This window comes from Oncorhynchus gorbuscha, unplaced genomic scaffold (assembly GCF_021184085.1).
Source record: "Oncorhynchus gorbuscha isolate QuinsamMale2020 ecotype Even-year unplaced genomic scaffold, OgorEven_v1.0 Un_scaffold_522, whole genome shotgun sequence".
NCBI classification, from domain to species: domain Eukaryota; kingdom Metazoa; phylum Chordata; class Actinopteri; order Salmoniformes; family Salmonidae; genus Oncorhynchus; species Oncorhynchus gorbuscha.
In genome coordinates this window covers 81,534-102,999 of record NW_025745349.1, presented here as the reverse complement: position 1 = coordinate 102,999, position 21,466 = coordinate 81,534, and the positions used below count along the sequence as shown (strand labels likewise).

At 43.5% G+C, this 21,466-nt stretch overlaps 1 protein-coding gene across 3 annotated transcripts in view; it reads left to right on the top strand.

Moving 5' to 3' along the window:
• The window catches only part of LOC124018449 (tubulin polymerization-promoting protein family member 3-like), a 30,515-nt gene that overhangs the window by 7,105 nt on the left and 1,944 nt on the right, over positions 1–21,466 (top strand). For all 3 annotated transcript variants that reach the window (XM_046333771.1, XM_046333770.1, XM_046333772.1), the window contains exons 2-3: positions 17,801–18,001; positions 18,856–19,009. In XM_046333771.1, coding sequence (XP_046189727.1) covers positions 17,814–18,001; positions 18,856–19,009 — 342 coding nt within the window. In that variant the 5' untranslated portion in view covers positions 17,801–17,813. The remainder of the gene's footprint in view (positions 1–17,800; positions 18,002–18,855; positions 19,010–21,466) is intronic.

Genomic DNA, 21,466 nt, shown 5'->3' with positions numbered 1-21,466 from the left:
GGTGGTCCCGGGGATCGAACCCACTACCCTGGCGTTACAAGCGCCATGCTCTACCAACTGAGCTACAGAAGGACCATCTAGTGGAAAGTCTTCCCAGAAGAGTGGAGGCTGTTATAGCAGCAGAGGGGGGGGGCAACTCTATATTAATAGCTATGATTCTGGAACATGATGTTGGATGAGCAGGTGTCCATATACTTTTGGTCATGTAGTGTATCTACAAAACTACCAAGTACTTAATATTAGTAGCAGAGAAATACTGCCATTTCAGTTCCTCACCGTGTACTTTACATTAGTAGCAGAGTAATACTGCCATTTCAGTTCCTCACCGTGTACTTTACATTAGTAGCAGAGAAATACTGCCATTTCAGTTCCTCACCGTGTACTTTACATTAGTAGCAGAGAAATACTGCCATTTCAGTTCCTCACCGTGTACTTTACATTAGTAGCAGAGTAATACTGCCATTTCAGTTCCTCACCGTGTACTTTACATTAGTAGCAGAGAAATACTGCCATTTCAGTTCCTCACCGTGTACTTTACATTAATAGCAGAGAAATACTGCCATTTCAGTTCCTCACCGTGTACTTTACATTAGTAGCAGAGAAATACTGCCATTTCAGTTCCTCACCATGTACTTTACATTAGTAGCAGAGAAATACTGCCATTTCAGTTCCTGACCGTGTACTTTACATTAGTAGCAGAGAAATACTGCCATTTCAGTTCCTCACCGTGTACTTTACATTAGTAGCAGAGAAATACTGCCATTTCAGTTCCTCACCGTGTACTTTACATTAGTAGCAGAGAAATACTGCCATTTCAGTTCCTCACCGTGTACTTTACATTAGTAGCAGAGAAATACTGCCATTTCAGTTCCTGACCGTGTACTTTACATTAATAGCAGAGTAATACTGCCATTTCAGTTCATCAGTTGAGTCAGTTAAGAACAAATTCTTATTTTCAATGACGGCCTAGGAACAGTGGGTTAACTGCCTGTTCAGGGACAGAACGACAGATTTTTTTTTACCTTGTCAGCTCGGGGATTCGATCCAACAACCTTTACGGTTACCGGCCCAACACTCTAACCACTAGACTACCTGCTGGTTACTGACCCAACACTCTAACCACTAGTCTACCTGCTGGTTACTGACCCATTTTACATTACATTTAAGTCATTTAGCAGACGCTCTTATCCAGAGCGACTTACAAATTGGTGCATTCACCTTATGACATCCAGTGGGACAGTCACTTAACAATAGTGCATCTAAAACTTAGGGGGGGTGGGGTGAGAGGGATTACTTAACCTATCCTAGGTATTCCTTAAAGAGGTGGGGTTTCAGGTGTCTCCGGAAGGTGGTGATTGACTCCGCTGTCCTGGCGTCGTGAGGGAGTTTGTTCCACCATTGGGGGGCCAGGGCAGCGAACAGTTTTGACTGGGCTGAGCGGGAGCTGTACTTCCTCAGTGGTAGGGAGGCGAGCAGGCCAGAGGTGGATGAACGCAGTGCCCTTGTTTGGGTGTAGGGCCTGATCAGAGCCTGGAGGTACTGAGGTGCCGTTCCCCTCACAGCTCCGTAGGCAAGCACCATGGTCTTGTAGCGGATGCGAGCTTCAACTGGAAGCCAGTGGAGAGAACGGAGGAGCGGGGTGACGTGAGAGAACTTGGGAAGGTTGAACACCAGACGGGCTGCGGCGTTCTGGATGAGTTGAAGGGGTTTAATGGCACAGGCAGGGAGCCCAGCCAACAGCGAGTTGCAGTAATCCAGACGGGAGATGACAAGTGCCTGGATTAGGACCTGCGCCGCTTCCTGTGTGAGGCAGGGTCGTACTCTGCGGATGTTGTAGAGCATGAACCTACAGGAACGGGCCACCGCCTTGATGTTAGTTGAGAACGACAGGGTGTTGTCCAGGATCACGCCAAGGTTCTTGGCGCTCTGGGAGGAGGACACAATGGAGTTGTCAACCGTGATGGCGAGATCATGGAACGGGCAGTCCTTCCCCGGGAGGAAGAGCAGCTCCGTCTTGCCGAGGTTCAGCTTGAGGTGGTGATCCGTCATCCACACTGATATGTCTGCCAGACATGCAGAGATGCGATTCGCCACCTGGTCATCAGAAGGGGGAAAGGAGAAGATTAATTGTGTGTCGTCTGCATAGCAATGATAAGAGAGACCATGTGAGGTTATGACAGAGCCAAGTGACTTGGTGTATAGCGAGAATAGGAGAGGGCCAAGAACAGAGCCCTGGGGGACACCAGTGGTGAGAGCGCGTGGTGAGGAGACAGATTCTCGCCACGCCACCTGGTAGGAGCGACCTGTCAGGTAGGACGCAATCCAAGCGTGGGCCGCGCCGGAGATGCCCAACTCGGAGAGTGTGGAGAGGAGGATCTGATGGTTCACAGTATCGAAGGCAGCCGATAGATCTAGAAGGATGAGAGCAGAGGAGAGAGAGTTAGCTTTAGCAGTGCGGAGCGCCTCCGTGATACAGAGGAGAGCAGTCTCAGTTGAATGACTAGTCTTGAAACCTGACTGATTTGGATCAAGAAGGTCATTCAGAGAGAGATAGCGGGAGAGCTGGCCAAGGACGGCACGTTCAAGAGTTTTGGAGAGAAAAGAAAGAAGGGATACTGGTCTGTAATTGTTGACATCGGAGGGATCGAGTGTAGGTTTTTTCAGAAGGGGTGCAACTCTCGCTCTCTTGAAGACGGAAGGGACGTAGCCAACAGTCAGGGATGAGTTGATGAGCGAGGTGAGGTAAGGGAGAAGGTCTCCGGAAATGGTCTGGAGAAGAGAGGAGGGGATAGGGTCAAGCGGGCAGGTTGTTGGGCGGCCGGCCGTCACAAGACGCGAGATTTCATCTGGAGAGAGAGGGGAGAAAGAGGTCAGAGCACAGGGTAGGGCAGTGTGAGCAGAACCAGCGGTGTCGTTTGACTTAGCAAACGAGGATCGGATGTCGTCGACCTTCTTTTCAAAATGGTTGACGAAGTCATCTGCAGAGAGGGAGGAGGGGGGAGGGGGCGGAGGATTCAGGAGGGAGGAGAAGGTGGCAAAGAGCTTCCTAGGGTTAGAGGCAGATGCTTGGAATTTAGCGTGGTAGAAAGTGGCTTTAGCAGCAGAGACAGAGGAGGAAAATGTAGAGAGGAGGGAGTGAAAGGATGCCAGGTCCGCAGGGAGGCGAGTTTTCCTCCATTTCCGCTCGGCTGCCCGGAGCCCTGTTCTGTGAGCTCGCAATGAGTCATCGAGCCACGGAGCGGGAGGGGAGGACCGAGCCGGCCTGGAGGATAGGGGACATAGAGAGTCAAGGGATGCAGAGAGGGAGGAGAGGAGGGTTGAGGAGGCAGAATCAGGAGATAGGTGGGAGAAGGTTTGAGCGGAGGGAAGAGATGATAGGATGGAAGAGGAGAGAGTAGCGGGGGAGAGAGAGCGAAGGTTGGGACGGCGCGATACCATCCGAGTAGGGGCAGTGTGGGAGGTGTTGGATGAGAGCGAGAGGGAAAAGGATACAAGGCAGTGGTCGGAGACTTGGAGGGGAGTTGCAATGAGGTTAGTGGAAGAACAGCATCTAGTAAAGATGAGGTCGAGCGTATTGCCTGCCTTGTGAGTAGGGGGGAAGGTGAGAGGGTGAGGTCAAAAGAGGAGAGGAGTGGAAAGAAGGAGGCAGAGAGGAAAGAGTCAAAGGTAGACGTGGGGAGGTTAAAGTCGCCCAGAACTGTGAGAGGTGAGCCGTCCTCAGGAAAGGAGCTTATCAAGGCATCAAGCTCATTGATGAACTCTCCGAGAGAACCTGGAGGGCGATAAATGATAAGGATGTTAAGCTTGAAAGGGCTAGTAACTGTGACAGCATGGAATTCAAAGGAGGCGATAGACAGATGGGTAAGGGGAGAAAGAGAGAATGACCACTTGGGAGAGATGAGGATCCCGGTGCCACCACCCCGCTGACCAGACGCTCTCGGGGTGTGCGAGAACACGTGGGCGGACGAAGAGAGAGCAGTAGGAGTAGCAGTGTTGTCTGTGGTGATCCATGTTTCCGTCAGTGCCAAGAAGTCGAGGGACTGGAGGGAGGCATAGGCTGAGATGAACTCTGCCTTGTTGACCGCAGATTGGCAGTTCCAGAGGCTACCGGAGACCTGGAACTCCACGTGGGTCGTGCGCGCTGGGACCACCAGAGTAGGGTGGCCGCGGCCACGCGGTGAGGAGCGTTTGTATGGTCTGTGCAGAGAGGAGAGAACAGGGATAAACAGACACATAGTTAACAGGCTACAGAAGAGGCTACGCTAATGCAAAGGAGATTGGAATGACAAGTGGACTACACGTCTCGAATGTTCAGAAAGTTAAGCTACGTAGCAAGAATCTTATTGACTAAAATGATTAAAATGATACATTACTGCTGAAGTAGGCCAGCTACTCTAACCACTAGTCTACCTGCTGGTTACTGACCCAACACTCTAACCACTAGGCTACCTGCTGGTTACTGGCCCAACACTCTAACCACTAGACTACCTGCTGGTTACTGACCCAACACTCTAACCACTAGGCTACCTGCTGGTTACTGACCCAACACTCTAACCACTAGACTACCTGCTGGTTACTGACCCAACACTCTAACCACTAGGCTACCTGCTGGTTACTGACCCAACACTCTAACCACTAGACTACCTGCTGGTTACTGACCCAACACTCTAACCACTAGACTACCTGCTGGTTACTGACCCAACACTCTAACCACTAGGCTACCTGCTGGTTACTGGCCCAACACTCTAACCACTAGACTACCTGCTGGTTACTGGCCCAACACTCTAACCACTAGGCTACCTGCTGATTACTGGCCCAACTCTCTAACCACTAGGCTACCTGCTGATTACTGACCCAACACTCTAACCACTAGACTACCTGCTGGTTACTGACCCAACACTCTAACCACTAGACTACCTGCTGGTTACTGACCCAACACTCTAACCACTAGGCTACCTGCTGGTTACTGACCCAACACTCTAACCACTAGACGACCTGCTGGTTACTGACCCAACACTCTAACCACTAGACTACCTGCTGGTTACTGACCCAACACTCTAACCACTAGACTACCTGCTGGTTACTGACCCAACACTCTAACCACTAGACTACCTGCTGGTTACTGACCCAACACTCTAACCACTAGGCTACCTGCTTGCTAAACCTTGTGATGCATTGTAGCCTACAGTACCTGGAGTGACACAGTCCTTAGGACACAGCAGTGTCTCTAGTTCTCCATAGGGACTGAGTCTAACGGACCAGCTGGTTACTGACCCAACGCTCTAACCACTAGGCTACCTGCTGGTTACTGGCCCAACACTCTAACCACTAGACTACCTGCTGGTTACTGACCCAACACTCTAACCACTAGGCTACCTGCTTGCTAAACCTTGTGATGCATTGTAGCCTACAGTACCTGGAGTGACACAGTCCTTAGGACACAGCAGTGTCTCTAGTTCTCCATAGGGACTGAGTCTAACGGACCAGCTGGTTACTGACCCAGCGCTCTAACCACTAGGCTACCTGCTGGTTACTGACCCAACACTCTAACCACTAGGCTACCTGCTGGTTACTAGTCCAACCCTCTAACCACTAGGCTACCTGCTGGTTACTAGTCCAACACTCTAACCACTAGTCTACCTGCTGGTTACTAGTCCAACCCTCTAACCACTAGGCTACCTGCTGGTTACTGACCCAACACTCTAACCACTAGTCTACCTGCTGGTTACTAGTCCAACCCTCTAACCACTAGGCTACCTGCTGGTTACTAGTCCAACACTCTAACCACTAGTCTACCTGCTGGTTACTAGTCCAACCCTCTAACCACTAGGCTACCTGCTGGTTACTGACCCAACACTCTAACCACTAGTCTACCTGCTGGTTACTAGTCCAACCCTCTAACCACTAGGCTACCTGCTGGTTACTAGTCCAACACTCTAACCACTAGTCTACCTGCTGGTTACTAGTCCAACCCTCTAACCACTAGGCTACCTGCTGGTTACTGACCCAACACTCTAACCACTAGGCTACCTGCTGGTTACTGACCCAACACTCTAACCACTAGTCTACCTGCTGGTTACTAGTCCACCCCTCTAACCACTAGGCTACCTGCTGGTTACTGACCCAACACTCTAACCACTAGGCTACCTGCTGGTTACTGACCCAACGCTCTAACCACTAGGCTACCTGCTTGCTAAACCTTGTGATGCATTGTAGCCTACAGTACCTGGAGTGACACAGTCCTTAGGTCACAGCAGTGTCTCTAGTTCTCCATAGGGACTGAGTCTAACGGACCAGCTGGTTCTTCACAACGGAGAGGTTCTCTAAACGTTCGGATCGCTGGGGACTAATCCTCTGTGCCAGACAGAAGAGCAGGGGTGGAATCTGGGTGCTGCGTCCCAACTGGTTCCCTATTGCCTGTATAGTGCACTACCTTTTTGACCAGGAGCCTATGGTAGTGCACTATACAGTACAGGGAATACGGGGCCATTTGGGACATGCTGTCTCTCTCTCAATGTGTTCTTTCTACTCTCTGGCTGTAGGATGCAATGCTCTGTCAGACAGACAGACAGACAGACAGACAGACAGACAGACAGACAGACAGACAGACAGACAGACAGACAGACAGACAGACAGACAGACAGACAGACAGACAGACAGACAGACAGACAGGCAGGCAGGCAGACAGGCAGACAGGCAGACAGGCAGACAGACAGACAGACAGACAGACAGACAGACAGACAGACAGACAGCATTGCATCCGACAGACAGACAGACAGACAGACAGACAGACAGACAGACAGACAGACAGACAGACAGACAGACAGACAGACAGACAGACAGACAGACAGACAGACAGACAGACAGACAGACAGCATTGCATCCTACAGACAGACAGACAATGGTCTGTCTGTCCCGAGCTGCAGGATGCAATGCTGTCTGTCTGTCCATCTGTCTGTCTGTCTGTCTGTCTGTCTGTCTGTCTGTCTGTCTGTCTGTCTGTCTGTCTGTCTGTCTGTCTGTCTGTCTGTCTGTCTGTCTGTCTGTCTGTCTGTCCCTGGCCTGAGCTTCACCCCCCCCACCCACACAGCACCTCATACACAAGAACAGTTCATTACACACACCATTATTATTGTTATTGCTAGGCAGCGCAAACTAATAGTCATTTCTGAAATATTACACACACACACACACGTAGCCAATCGGATAAGACCGGTTGGGCAAGTAACCGAAAGGTCACTGGTTCAAATCCCAGAGCCGACTAGGTGAATAACCTGCCAATGTGCCCATGAGCAAGGCACTTAACTCCAATAGCTCCTGTAAATCCCTCTGGGTCATGGCCATCTGGTAAAAACACTGGCCCTTCACCATGCCACTCGCTTGCTGTCCTTTGCTAGCTTGATCCTGCGGTTTGTAATATGTGATTTGATCTGTATGTATTGTGATCGCTGCTAAACGAATGGCCTCGTGGAGGAAGTTTTCTAGAGTGGAAGCAGCTGGTGTAGAGAGAGCTGACTTCTCTCCAAGCCCACCCACTGTTTCAGCTACACCTCCTCATCTAGTCCCTGCTGACTGGCTGTTCACTCTAAACCACATCCACTATTAAATATCAACTTCACTAGTCCCATAACAACTGGCAGAGAACTACATAACTACAGAGCACTACATAACTACAGAGCACTACATAACTACAGAGCACTACATAACTACAGAGAACTACATAACTACAGGGCACTACAGAGCACTACATAACTACAGAGAACTACATAACTACAGAGCACTACATAACTACAGAGAACTACATAACTACAGAGAACTACAGAGAACTACATAACTACAGAGCACTACATAACTACAGAGCACTACATAACTACAGAGAACTACATAACTACAGAGAACTACATAACTACAGAGAACTACAGAGCACTACATAACTACAGAGAACTACATAACTACAGAGCACTACATAACTACAGAGAACTACATAACTACAGAGAACTACATAACTACAGAGAACTACATAACTACAGAGCACTACATAACTACAGAGCACTACAGAGCACTACATAACTACAGAGAACTACATAACTACAGAGCACTACATAACTACAGAGCACTACATAACTACAGAGAACTACATAACTACAGAGAACTACAGAGCACTACATAACTACAGAGAACTACATAACTACAGAGAACTACAGAGCACTACATAACTACAGAGCACTACATAACTACAGAGCACTACATAACTACAGAGAACTACAGAGCACTACATAACTACAGAGAACTACATAACTACAGAGAACTACAGAGCACTACATAACTACAGAACTACAGAGACTACATAACTACAGAGCACTACATAACTACAGAGAACTACATAACTACAGAGCACTACATAACTACAGAGAACTACATAACTACAGAGCACTACATAACTACAGAGAACTACATAACTACAGAGAACTACATAACTACAGAGAACTACATAACTACAGAGAACTACATAACTACAGAGCACTACATAACTACAGAGCACTACATAACTACAGAGCACTACATAACTACAGGGCACTACATAACTACAGAGCACTACATAACTACAGAGAACTACAGGGCACTACATAACTACAGAGCACTACATAACTACAGAGAACTACAGAGCACTACATAACTACAGAGCACTACATAACTACAGAGAACTACATAACTACAGAGAACTACAGGGCACTACATAACTACAGAGCACTACATAACTACAGAGAACTACAGGGCACTACATAACTACAGAGCACTACATAACTACAGAGAACTACAGAGCACTACATAACTACAGAGCACTACATAACTACAGAGAACTACATAACTACAGAGAACTAACTACAGAGAACTACATAACTACAGAGCACTACATAACTACAGAGAGCACTACACTACAGAGCACTACATAACTACAGAGAACTACATAACTACAGAGCACTACATAACTACAGAGCACTACATAACTACAGAGAACTACATAACTACAGAGAACTACAGAGCACTACATAACTACAGAGAACTACATAACTACAGAGAACTACATAACTACAGAGAACTACATAACTACAGAGAACTACATAACTACAGAGCACTACATAACTACAGAGCACTACAGAGAACTACATAACTACAGAGCACTACATAACTACAGAGAACTACATAACTACAGAGAACTACATAACTACAGAGAACTACATAACTACAGAGCACTACATAACTACAGAGAACTACATAACTACAGAGCACTACATAACTACAGAGAACTACATAACTACAGAGAACTACATAACTACAGAGCACTACATAACATAACTACAGAGCACTACATAACTACAGAGAACTACATAACTACAGAGAACTACATAACTACAGAGAACTACATAACTACAGAGCACTACATAAATACAGAGAACTACATAACTACAGAGCACTACATAACTACAGGGCACTACAGAGCACTACATAACTAATATAATAATAATAATAATATATGCCATTTAGCAGAGCACTACATAACTACAGAGCACTACATAACTACAGAGCAACTACAGAGAACTACATAACTACAGAGCACTACATAACTACAGAGAACTACATAACTACAGAGAACTACATAACTACAGAGCACTACATAACTACAGAGAACTACATAACTACAGAGAACTACATAACTACAGAGAACTACATAACTACAGAGAACTACATAACTACAGAGAACTACATAACTACAGAGAACTACATAACTACAGAGAACTACATAACTACAGAGCACTACATAACTACAGAGCACTACATAACTACAGAGCACTACATAACTACAGAGCACTACATAACTACAGAGAACTACATAACTACAGAGAACTACATAACTACAGAGCACTAACATAACTACAGAGCACTACATAACTACAGAGCACTACATAACTACAGAGAACATACTACAGAGCACTACATAACTACAGAGAACTACATAACTACAGAGAACTACATAACTACAGGGCACTACATAACTACAGAGCACTACATAACTACAGAGAACTACATAACTACAGAGCACTACATAACTACAGAGAACTACATAACTACAGAGTACTACATAACTACAGAGCACTACATAACTACAGAGCTACATAACTATAACTACAGAGCACTACATAACTACAGAGCACTACATAACTATACATAACTACAGAGAACTACATAACTACAGAGCACTACATAACTACAGAGCACTACATAACTACAGAGAACTACATAACTACAGAGAACTACATAACTACAGAGCACTACATAACTACAGAGCACTACATAACTACAGAGAAACTACAGAGACTACATAACTACAGAGAACTACATAACTACAGAGCACTACATAACTACAGAGAACTACATAACTACAGAGCACTACATAACTACAGAGCACTACATAACTACATAACTAATAACTAAGAATAATAACTACAGAGAACTACATAACTACAGAGCAACTACAGAGAACTACATAACTACAGAGAACTACATAACTACAGAGCACTACATAACTACAGAGAACTACATAACTACAGAGAACTACATAACTACAGAGCACTACATAACTACAGAGAACTACATAACTAAGAGAACTACATAACTACAGAGAACTACATAACTACAGACTACATAACTACAGGGCACTACATAACTACAGAGCACTACATAACTACAGAGCACTACATAACTACAGAGAACATAACTATAACTACAGAGCACTACATAACTACAGAGAACTACATAACTACAGAGCACTACATAACTACAGAGAACTACATAACTACAGAGAACTACATAACTACAGAGAACTACTACATAACTACAGAGCACTACATAACTACAGAGAGCACTACATAACTACAGAGAACTACATAACTACAGAGAACTACATAACTACAGAGCACTACATAACTACAGAGAACTACATACAGAGAACTACATAACTACAGAGAACTACATAACTACAGAGAACTACATAACTACAGAGCACTACATAACTACATAACTACAGAGCACTACATAACTACAGAGAACTACATAACTATAACTACATAACAGAGCTACATAACTACAGAGCACTACATAACTACAGAGCAACTACAGAGAACTACATAACTACAGAGAACTACATAACTACAGAGCACTACATAACTACAGAGCACTACATAACTACAGAGAACTACATAACTACAGAGAACTACATAACTACAGAGAACTACATAACTACAGAGAACTACATAACTACAGAGCACTACATAACTACAGAGAACTACATAACTACAGAGCACTACATAACTACAGAGCACTACATAACTACAGAGAACTACATAACTACAGAGAACTACATAACTACAGAGAACTACATAACTACAGAGCACTACATAACTACAGAGAACTACATAACTACAGAGAACTACATAACTACAGAGAACTACATAACTACAGAGAACTACATAACTACAGAGAACTACATAACTACAGAGAACTACATAACTACAGAGCACTACATAACTACAGAGCACTACATAACTACAGAGAACTACATACATAGCACTACATAACTACAGAGCTACATAACTACAGAGAACTACATAACTACAGAGCTACATACAGAGAACTACATAACTACAGAGCACTACATAACTACAGAGAACTACATAACTACAGAGCACTACATAACTACAGAGAACTACATAACTATAGAGCACTACATAACTACAGAGAGAGACTACATAACTACAGAGCACTACATAACTACAGAGAACTACATAACTACAGAGCACTACATAACTACAGAGCACTACATAACTACAGAGAACTACATAACTACAGAGCACTTTCTGTCCCCAGAAAGAGAGAGAACTACATTCTGTCCCCAGAGAGAACCTCCCATCATCCTATTGGGCCCCTGTAAGGAACTACATAACTACAGGACAACAACCCACTACAGTGGTTACCTTGGTTAACCCCATTGGCAATTGTCTTATTGTCTGCATGTTTAAAAGTCCATTACAAAGCTACATTTAAGAAAAGTCCATTACAAAGCTACATTTAAGAAAAGTCCATTACAAAGAACTACATTTAAGAACAAAGTCCATTACAAAACAAAGCATTTAAGAAAAGTCCAAAAGCTAAAGAAAAGTCCATTACTACATTTCAACATGACCTACTTCTAAGCGTTCTCACAAAGCGTAATATTGTAGAGCCCCCCTCATGACCCTTTTCATGACGACACTAACGTTAGCCACGGATAGCTAGCTAGCAGAACACAGATTCTTATTCATTAGCTGTGTTAAAGATGTGAACCGTCAAGACTGGAGTTCTAGGACTGAGAAGGGCAGCTTGGTGGGTTCTGTAGTGATGTTCTCTCCTGGAGGGGTTCTGTTAGACACATGATGTTCTCTCCTGGGTGGGTTCTGTTAGACACATGATGTTCTCTCCTGGAGGGGTTCTGTTAGACACATGATGTTCTCTCCTGGGTGGGTTCTGTTAGACACATGATGTTCTCTCCTGGGTGGGTTCTGTTAGACACATGATGTTCTCTCCTGGGTGGGTTCTGTTAGACACATGATGTTCTCTCCTGGGTGGGTTCTGTTAGACACATGATGTTCTCTCCTGGAGGGGTTCTGTTAGACACATGATGTTCTCTCTGGGTTCTTCTATAGACACATGATGTTCTCTCCTGGGTGGGTTCTGTTAGACCATGATGTTCTCTCCTGGGTGGGTTCTGTAGTGATGTTCTCTCCTCTCTCCCCTTTCTCCTCCTAATAGAGTTCTTTCCCTGATGTTCTCTCCTCTTTCTCCTCCCCCATGATCTTCTCTCCTGGAGGGTTCCCTCCTCCTCCTGTTCCCTCCTGGGTGGGTTCTCCTCTTCCCTCCTCTCTCTGGAGGGTTCTGTCCTGATGTTCTCTCCTCTCCTTCTGTTGATGTTCTCTCCTCTTCTGTTAGACACTGATGTTCTCTCCTGGGTCTTCTGTCCTGATGTTCTCTCCCCTTCTGTAGTGATGTTCTCTCCTGGGTGGGTTCTCACATGATGTTCTCTCCTGGGTGGGTTCTGTTGATGTTCTCTCTCTGGAGGGTTCTGTTAGACACATGATGTTCTCTCCTGGAGGCTTCTGTCCTCCATGATGTTCTCTCCTGGAGGGGTTCTGTTAGACACATGATGTTCCTCCTGGAGGGGTCCTCCTCACATGATGTTCTCTCCTGGGTGGGTTCTCCTCCATGATGTTCTCTCCTGGGTCTTCTGTCCCTCCTGTTCTCTCCTGGGTCCCCCTTCTCCTGATGTTCTCTCCTCCTCTTCTCCTCCATGATGTTCTCTCCTCCTCTTCTGTCCTCCTGATGTTCTCTCCTGGGTCTTCTGTTCCCTCCTCTCCTCTCTGTTGATGTTCTCTGGGTCCTCCTCTGTTCTCTCCTGGGTCTTCTGTTAGACACATGATGTTCTCTCCTGGGTTTCTGTTAGACACATGATGTTCTCTCCTGGGTCTTCTCTCCATGATGTTCTCTCCTGGGTCCTTCTGTTAGACTCCATGATGTTCTCTCCTGGGGGGTTCTGTTCACTGATGTTCTCTCCTGGGTCTTCTGTAGACCATGATCTTCTCCTCCTGGGTCTTCTTTCCTGATGTTCTCTCCTCCTGGAGGGTTCTCTCCCCACATGATGTTCTCTCCTGGAGGGGTTCTGTCCCCACATGATGTTCTCCTCCTGGGTCCTTCTGTCCCATGATGTTCTCTCCTGGGTCTTCTGTCCTCCTGTTCTCTCCTCTCCTTCTCTTGATGTTCTCTCCTGGGTCCTTCTGTCCTCTCCTGTTCTCTCCTCCTCCTTCTCTTCTGCTCTCTTTATTTAAAAAAATGAATTCTTTCAACAGATTGTGTGAACCCAGATCCCTGAAGGGGTTAAGGTCTGAGAGGTCAAACACATGATGTTCTCTCCTGGGTTAGAGGACATGTGATATTCATTTTAAAGTCCTGAGGGTTCATCTGGAGCATGAGACAGACACTATCCTAGTAGTACAAAACTAACACAATAAATCAGTCAACTTTGACACGATGTTCTTTGGTGGGTTCTGTTGACAAGGTATTTACTCTCCTGGATCAAGTTCTGTCATATACCATTTAAATGAATACAATACTGGGTGAAACATCCATTATAGAAAGTCTAAAATGTTGTTCCAATACTTCTACTAACCCCACTAACCCCACTCTCTGGGTGGGTTCTGTAGAGTATATGATGTTCTCTCCTGGTTCATACTAACACATGATGTTCTATCCTGGGTGAGTTCTGAATAGACACATATGTATGCTCATTGGTCTACTAACACATGATGTTCTATCTGTGAGGTGAATAGAGTATATAGATGTTCATCCTGGTCATACTAACACATGAACCCCTCTATCTGGGTGGGTTCTGAATAGAGTATGATAGTATGCTCTCCTGGGTGGTTCTGTAGACACATGATGTTCTCCTGGGTGGGTTCTGTTAGACACATGATGTTCCTCCTGGGTGGGTTCTGTAGTGATGTTCTCTCCTGAATAGAGTTCTATAGTATGCTCAATGGTCATACTAACACATGATGTTCTCTCTGTGAGGTTCTGTAGAGTATGATAGTATGCTCATTGGTTCTACTAGACACATGATGTTCTCAATCTGGAGGTTCTGAATAGACATGATGTTGCTCCTGGGTGGTTCTACTAACCCCACTAACCGTTCTAACTGTGAGGTGAATAGAGTATATGTATGCTCCTGGAGGGTCTACTAGACCCACTGATGTTCTCTGTGGGTGGGAGTTCTGTAGTATGCTCATTGGTTCATACTGATGTTCACTCCTGGGTATCTGTGAGGTGAATAGAGTATTCTGTAGTGATGTTCTCATCCTGGTTCATACTAATGTTCTCCCTGGACTAACCCACAATGTTCTGTCCTGGAGGAGGTGAATAGAGTTCTATAGTGATGCTCATCCTGGGTGGTTCTACTAACACCACTAACCGTTCTATCTGTGAGGTTCTGAATAGAGTATATAGTTCTGCTCAATGGTCATACTAACACCATGTTCTCTACAATCTGTGGGTTCTGAATAGAGTATATGTTCTGCTCATTGGTCATACTAACACCACTAATGTTCTAACTGGGTGGGTTCTGAATAGAGTATATAGTTCTCATCCTGGTCATGTAACACCACTAATGTTCTCTCTGGAGGGTTCTGAATAGACACATATGTTCTCTCATGGGTGGGTTCATACTAACACACTGATGTTCTCTCTGGAGTGAGGTGAATAGAGTATATAGTATGCTCATTGGTTCTGTAACACATGATGTTCAATCTGTGAGGTTCTGAATAGAGTATATGATGTTCTCTCCTGGTCATTCTGTAGACACATGATGTTCTCTCTGGGTGGGTTCTGAATAGACACATGATGTTCTCTCCTGGGTGGTTCTGTTAACACATGATGTTCTCTCTGTGAGGTGAATAGACACATGATGTATGCTCATTGGTCATACTAACACCACTAACCGTACAATCTGTGAGGTGAATAGAGTATATAGTATGCTCATTGGTCATACTAACCCCACTAACCTCCTACAATCTGTGAGGTGAATAGAGTATATAGTATGCTCATTGGTCATAGTATGGATATTGTTTATATGCCAAAAAGTTCCCCCCTTCTGTCGTACTAAATTCGCCCCTCTCCCCCTCCCTCTCCTATATATACAGTGGACACTATATCCGTCCTTTTAAGGACCCATAATGCAATTCTTCAGAAAAGGTGTGTTGCTTCACTACGTTTTCAGATTTGAGAAAATTCCGAAGAATATACAGCCGAGGAGAGCTCTCCTCAAATTCATTGCTTTAACTAATTCTGACAAATGTTTTTTCTTTTATTTTTATTGAGCAATTGTAACTCTTGTGAAATGGCCCTAGCTAGTCCTCCTCTTCTCTCCTCCTCTTCCCTCCTCTCTCCCCCTCCTCTGACGTCACTCTCTCTGAGACCTTGAACTTCCCGGTTGGTTCCCTCCTTTCTCTGCAAGGGCTCCTCTTTTTCCTGGAGCGATCTCCTCCTTTTCTTTCTCCTCGGAGGGTGACTGTTGTTGATGTGTCCAGAGGGTCCCTCCTCTTCCCTCCTCCTCTCCCCTGGGCTCTCCTCCTCTCTAAAGTTATACTGTTACACAATGTAATATAGTAATAACTTTTCAAATAAGTTTTCTACCACTTTATGTTGGCCTGACAACAGATTATCTACCCAGATCCCTGAAGGGGAAGGTCTGCAAATAGCATTACAGCAGTATATTCATTTTAAAGTCGGGGTTCATCTTAGCATGAGACAGACACTAACGTTAGTAGTACAAAACTAACACAATAAATCAAACTTGCCAGGCAGTTGACAAGGTATTAACGATCTGCTGATCTAATTAACCAACGTTTATTGACTTGATGATTCACATCATTCTTAGCTAAGTGGTATAGTCGTTGTGCGTTTCAATAAGCTTTGGCCGTTGTCATTAAACATCAGCAAAATTTAAAAAAGAAGATAGATAAAATTGTTGCCAGGAACACAATTACAGTCACCAAGTCTCTGGATAACATGAAAACAGGCTGAGCAGCTCTGCTTGGGAGAGTATCATGGTCAGAGTGAGGTGTTTGGAAGTCGCTAGGCAGTCAATTATCCACTACAACCGCCAGTGTAACTAAGAACATGAAATGATGGCCGATCTCAAGAGATGCTGTGTGGGAGACGTCCAAGATTTCAGACGATATTTTTATCCTGCAAGATGACTGTTTTCCACTATCAATAAAATATGTGAAATTAAAATAAAAAAAAAATTATATTCTTTTAAGTAGCTAGCCAACGTTAGCCAGTTAGCTTTTGGTGCTTGACTACCGTTGAACCCTACTCCTACGGCAGGGCCCTCTGAACGCTCTGAAATATACGAACGGGACAATCTGGACACCCCCAGAATGAATTTACGAACACACCCCGGAAATCGGTCATTTGTTATGCTAATACGCTAGCAAGACGTTGCATAGCAACAGCATCAACTTCCGGTTGGACAGGCGAAGCTCAACTGGAATGATACTCTTCCTTTACAGTATACTAAAATGTACTAATAGTATATTCTCATTAAGTATGTAGTATACAGTATGTGAGTATGGGTATTAGAACACAGCGATGAGTCTTGTTGTCCTGTTTTGTAATCAGGCAGCTTTAAATACACCTGCTTATTGTGTCAGTAGTAGTATAGTAGTAGTAGTAGTAGTATACTAGTAGTAGTAGTATATTAGTAGTAGTAGTAGTATATTAGTAGTAGTAGTAGTAGTAGTAGTATACTAGTAGTAGTAGTATATTAGTAGTAGTAGTAGTATAATAGTAGTAGTAGTAGTAGTATAGTAGTATACTAGTAGTAGTAGTATATTAGTAGTAGTAGTAGTATAATAGTAGTAGTAGTAGTAGTAGTATATTATTAGTAGTAGTATACTAGTAGTAGTATACTAGTATACTACTAGTAGTAGTATAGTAGTATACTAGTAGTAGTATATTAGTAGTAGTAGTATACTAGTAGTAGTAGTAGCAGTAGTATATTAGTAGTAGTAGTATAGTAGTATACTAGTAGTAGTAGTGTATCTGTCGTACCGTGACTCCTACGTTGGTGGGCTCCTTGCCCTCTATCAGCTTGTAGACAGACAAATATGTATAAATATGTATAATAAAGACCCATGTTGTCTTATTGTGGTAGATATTCTACCAAGATGGCGGAGAGCACAGATCTGAAGCAGCTGATGAACTCCTTTAAGAAGTTCGCGATCCACGGAGACACCAAGGCCACAGGGAAGGAGATGAACGGGAAGAACTGGGCTAAACTGTGTAAGGACTGCAAGATCACCGACGCCAAGAATGTCACCGGCACTGACGTGGATATCGTCTTCACGAAAGTCAAGTGAGTTTTAATAGCGACCAAACGACAAAAAAAACATAATTATCAATGTAATACGTTAATCTATTACGATGATGCTGATTATTATTTATGGGACAAATTGTAACCAACATTAGGCGCTAGATTATTCCCAATTGATCGCTCTGAAATCATGTTTTGTATGGCCCAGTTTTAATAACAACCAACTACAACATAATAACAATGTAATACGTTAATCTATTACGATGATGTTATTATTTATGGTACCAATTGCAACCAACATTAGCCGCTAGATTATCCTCAACTGGTCTCTCTTAAAGCATGGGCGAGTTTGTTTTGTATGGCCCAGTGCCCCGGTTTGGCGGAGTTTGCGTATTTTTAGACCATTCCATTGGTCCTTAAGGGTAATCTCCACCCACCCGGGGCACTGGGCCATATAAAATGAACTTTCCCATGGTTTAAGAGAGATCAACTGGCGATAAAATGGTGGCCAATGTTGGTTTCAATTGGCCCATTATTATTATTATTATTATTATTATTATTATTATTATTATTATTATTATTATTATATACTTATACTAGTTCTGATAATACTTGAGTAAATCCACTTCAGAACTGTAAGTCGCTCTGGATAAGAGCGTCTGCTAAATGACTAGTAGATTATAAATCCACTTCAGAACAGTGTTGTGGAACGACTGTTGTTTTCCGACAGTAGTAGATTATAAATCCACTTCAGAACAGTGTTGTGGAACGACTGTTGTTTTCCGACAGTAGTAGATTATAAATCCACCTCAGAACAGTGTTGTGGAACGACTGTTGTTTTCCGACAGTAGTAGATTATAAATCCACCTCAGAACAGTGTTGTGGAACCGTTGCAGAGCGAAGACGTCCCGGGTGATCACCTACGAGGAATTCCAGAGAGCCCTGGAGGAGCTGGCCCCTAAGAGGTTCAAAGGTCAGAGCAAAGAGGAGGCCCTAACGTCTGTCTACAAGCTGATAGAGGGCAAGGAGCCCACCAACGTAGGAGTCACGGTACGACAGATACACTACTACTACTAATATACTACTACTACTAGTATACTAATAATAATAATAATATACTACTACAGATACACCACTACTACTAAAATACTACTACTACTGCTACTACTACTACTAATATGCTACTACTATACTACTACTACTAATACACTACTACTACACTACAACTACTACTACTACTTACAATAATAATAATATACTACTACAAATACACTACTACTACAAATACACCACTACTACTAAAATACTACTACTACTACTGCTACTACTACTACTACTAATATACTGCTGCTACTAATATACTACTACTATACTACTACTACGACTAATATACTACTACTACACTACTACTACTCTACTAATATACTACTACTATTACTACTGCTACTACACTACTACTGCTGCTACTACTACTACTACTACTACTACTACTACTACTACTACTACTGCTACTACTACTACTACTACTACTACTACTACTACTACTACTACTACTACTACTACTACTACTACTACTACTACCACTACTACTACTACCACTACTACTACTACTACTACTACTACCACTACTACTACTACTACTACTACTACTACTACTACTACTACTACTACTACTACTACTACTACTACTACTACTACTACTACTACTACCACTACTACTACTACTACTACTACTACTACTACTGCACTACTACTACTACCACCACTACTACTACTACTACTACTGTTACTACTACTGCTACTACTACTACTACTGCTGCTACTACTACTACTACTACTACTACTACTACTACTGCTACTACTACTAGCTACTACTGCTACTACTACTACTACTACTACTACTACTACTGGTTACTACTACTACTACTACTACTACTACTACTACTACTACTGGTACTACTATACTACTACTACTATTACTATACTACTACTACTACTACTACTACTATACTACTGCTACTTCTACTAATGGTACTACTATTACTACTACTATTACTACTACTACTACTACTACTATTACTACTACACTACTACTACTGGTACTACTATTACTAATACTACTACTACTACTACTACTATTACTACTACACTACTACTACTGGTACTACTAATACTACTACTACTACTACTAATATTACTACTACTACTACCACTACTACTACTACTACTACTACTACTACTACCACTACTACTACTACTACTACTACCACTACTACTACTACACTACTACTACTACTTCTAGTACTACTGTTACTACTACTGCTACTATACTACTACTATACCACTACTACTACTAGTACTACTACTACTACTATACCACTACTACTACTATTACTAATACTACTACTACTACTACTACTATGCTACTTCTACTAATGGTACTACTATTACTACTACTATTACTACTACTACTACTACTACTATTACTACTACACTACTACTACTACTACTACTACTACTGCAACCAATCAACTTTAATTATTGACATGTTATCCAGCTAAATAAACACGGTCTTGTTCTAAAACCCAGCTTCAAGTGTGTGGTAAGATTATGTACCTACATGAATATGGGGATAAGGCCTGGCAAAGTGGTCTGCTGTCACTTGAGGGTAGATAAGGACAGTTGTGGAGGAGGACGGTGTGTTAATCACGCCGTTCTGAAGGAGGTTGTTTAGACGTGCCTGAGTGAATACAGTGAATGTACTCAGCTCTCCAAACCGTCTCAGTGCTCTGGCTCGCTCTGAGCCAACTCACATTCATGACATCATATCCATTATAAGAGATTGGCTTCATCGGTGAGGTGTGTGTGTGTGTGTGTGTGTGTGTGTGTGTGTGTGTGTGTGTGTGTGTGTGCGTGCGTGTGTGTGCGTGCGTGTGTGTGTGTGTGTGTGTGTGTGTGTGTGTGTGTGTGTGTCTGTGTCTGTGTCTGTGTCGTGTGTGTGTGTGTCTTACCTAAGGTTTATTTTTTCTCCAAACACAATAATTTGTTAACACTGGCTGGCTGTTGTCATGCTGTGAATTGAACCGGAGTTCAACCTCTTTATCTAAGAGTGGCTGTTGGTTTTTTGACTTAAGAAATTATAATTGAGTTAAAGTAATCCCTTCTTTAGGGTTCCACCTCCAGCTGTATCCTCCTATGTAAAACATTCAGATTCTAGGGACCTTCTTTAGGGTTCTACCTCCAGCTGTATCCTCCTGTGTAAAACATTCAGATTCTAGGGACCTTCTTTAGGGAGAGGTTCTACCTATCCACCTCCAGCTGTATCCTCCTGTGTATAACATTCAGATTCTAGGGACCTTCTTTAGGGAGGGTTCTACCTATCCACCTCCAGCTGTGTCCTCCTGTTCTACCTCCAGTATCCTCCTGTGTATAACATTCAGATTCTAAGGACCTTCTTTAGGGTTCTACCTCCAGCTGTATCCTCCTGTGTATAACATTCAGATTCCA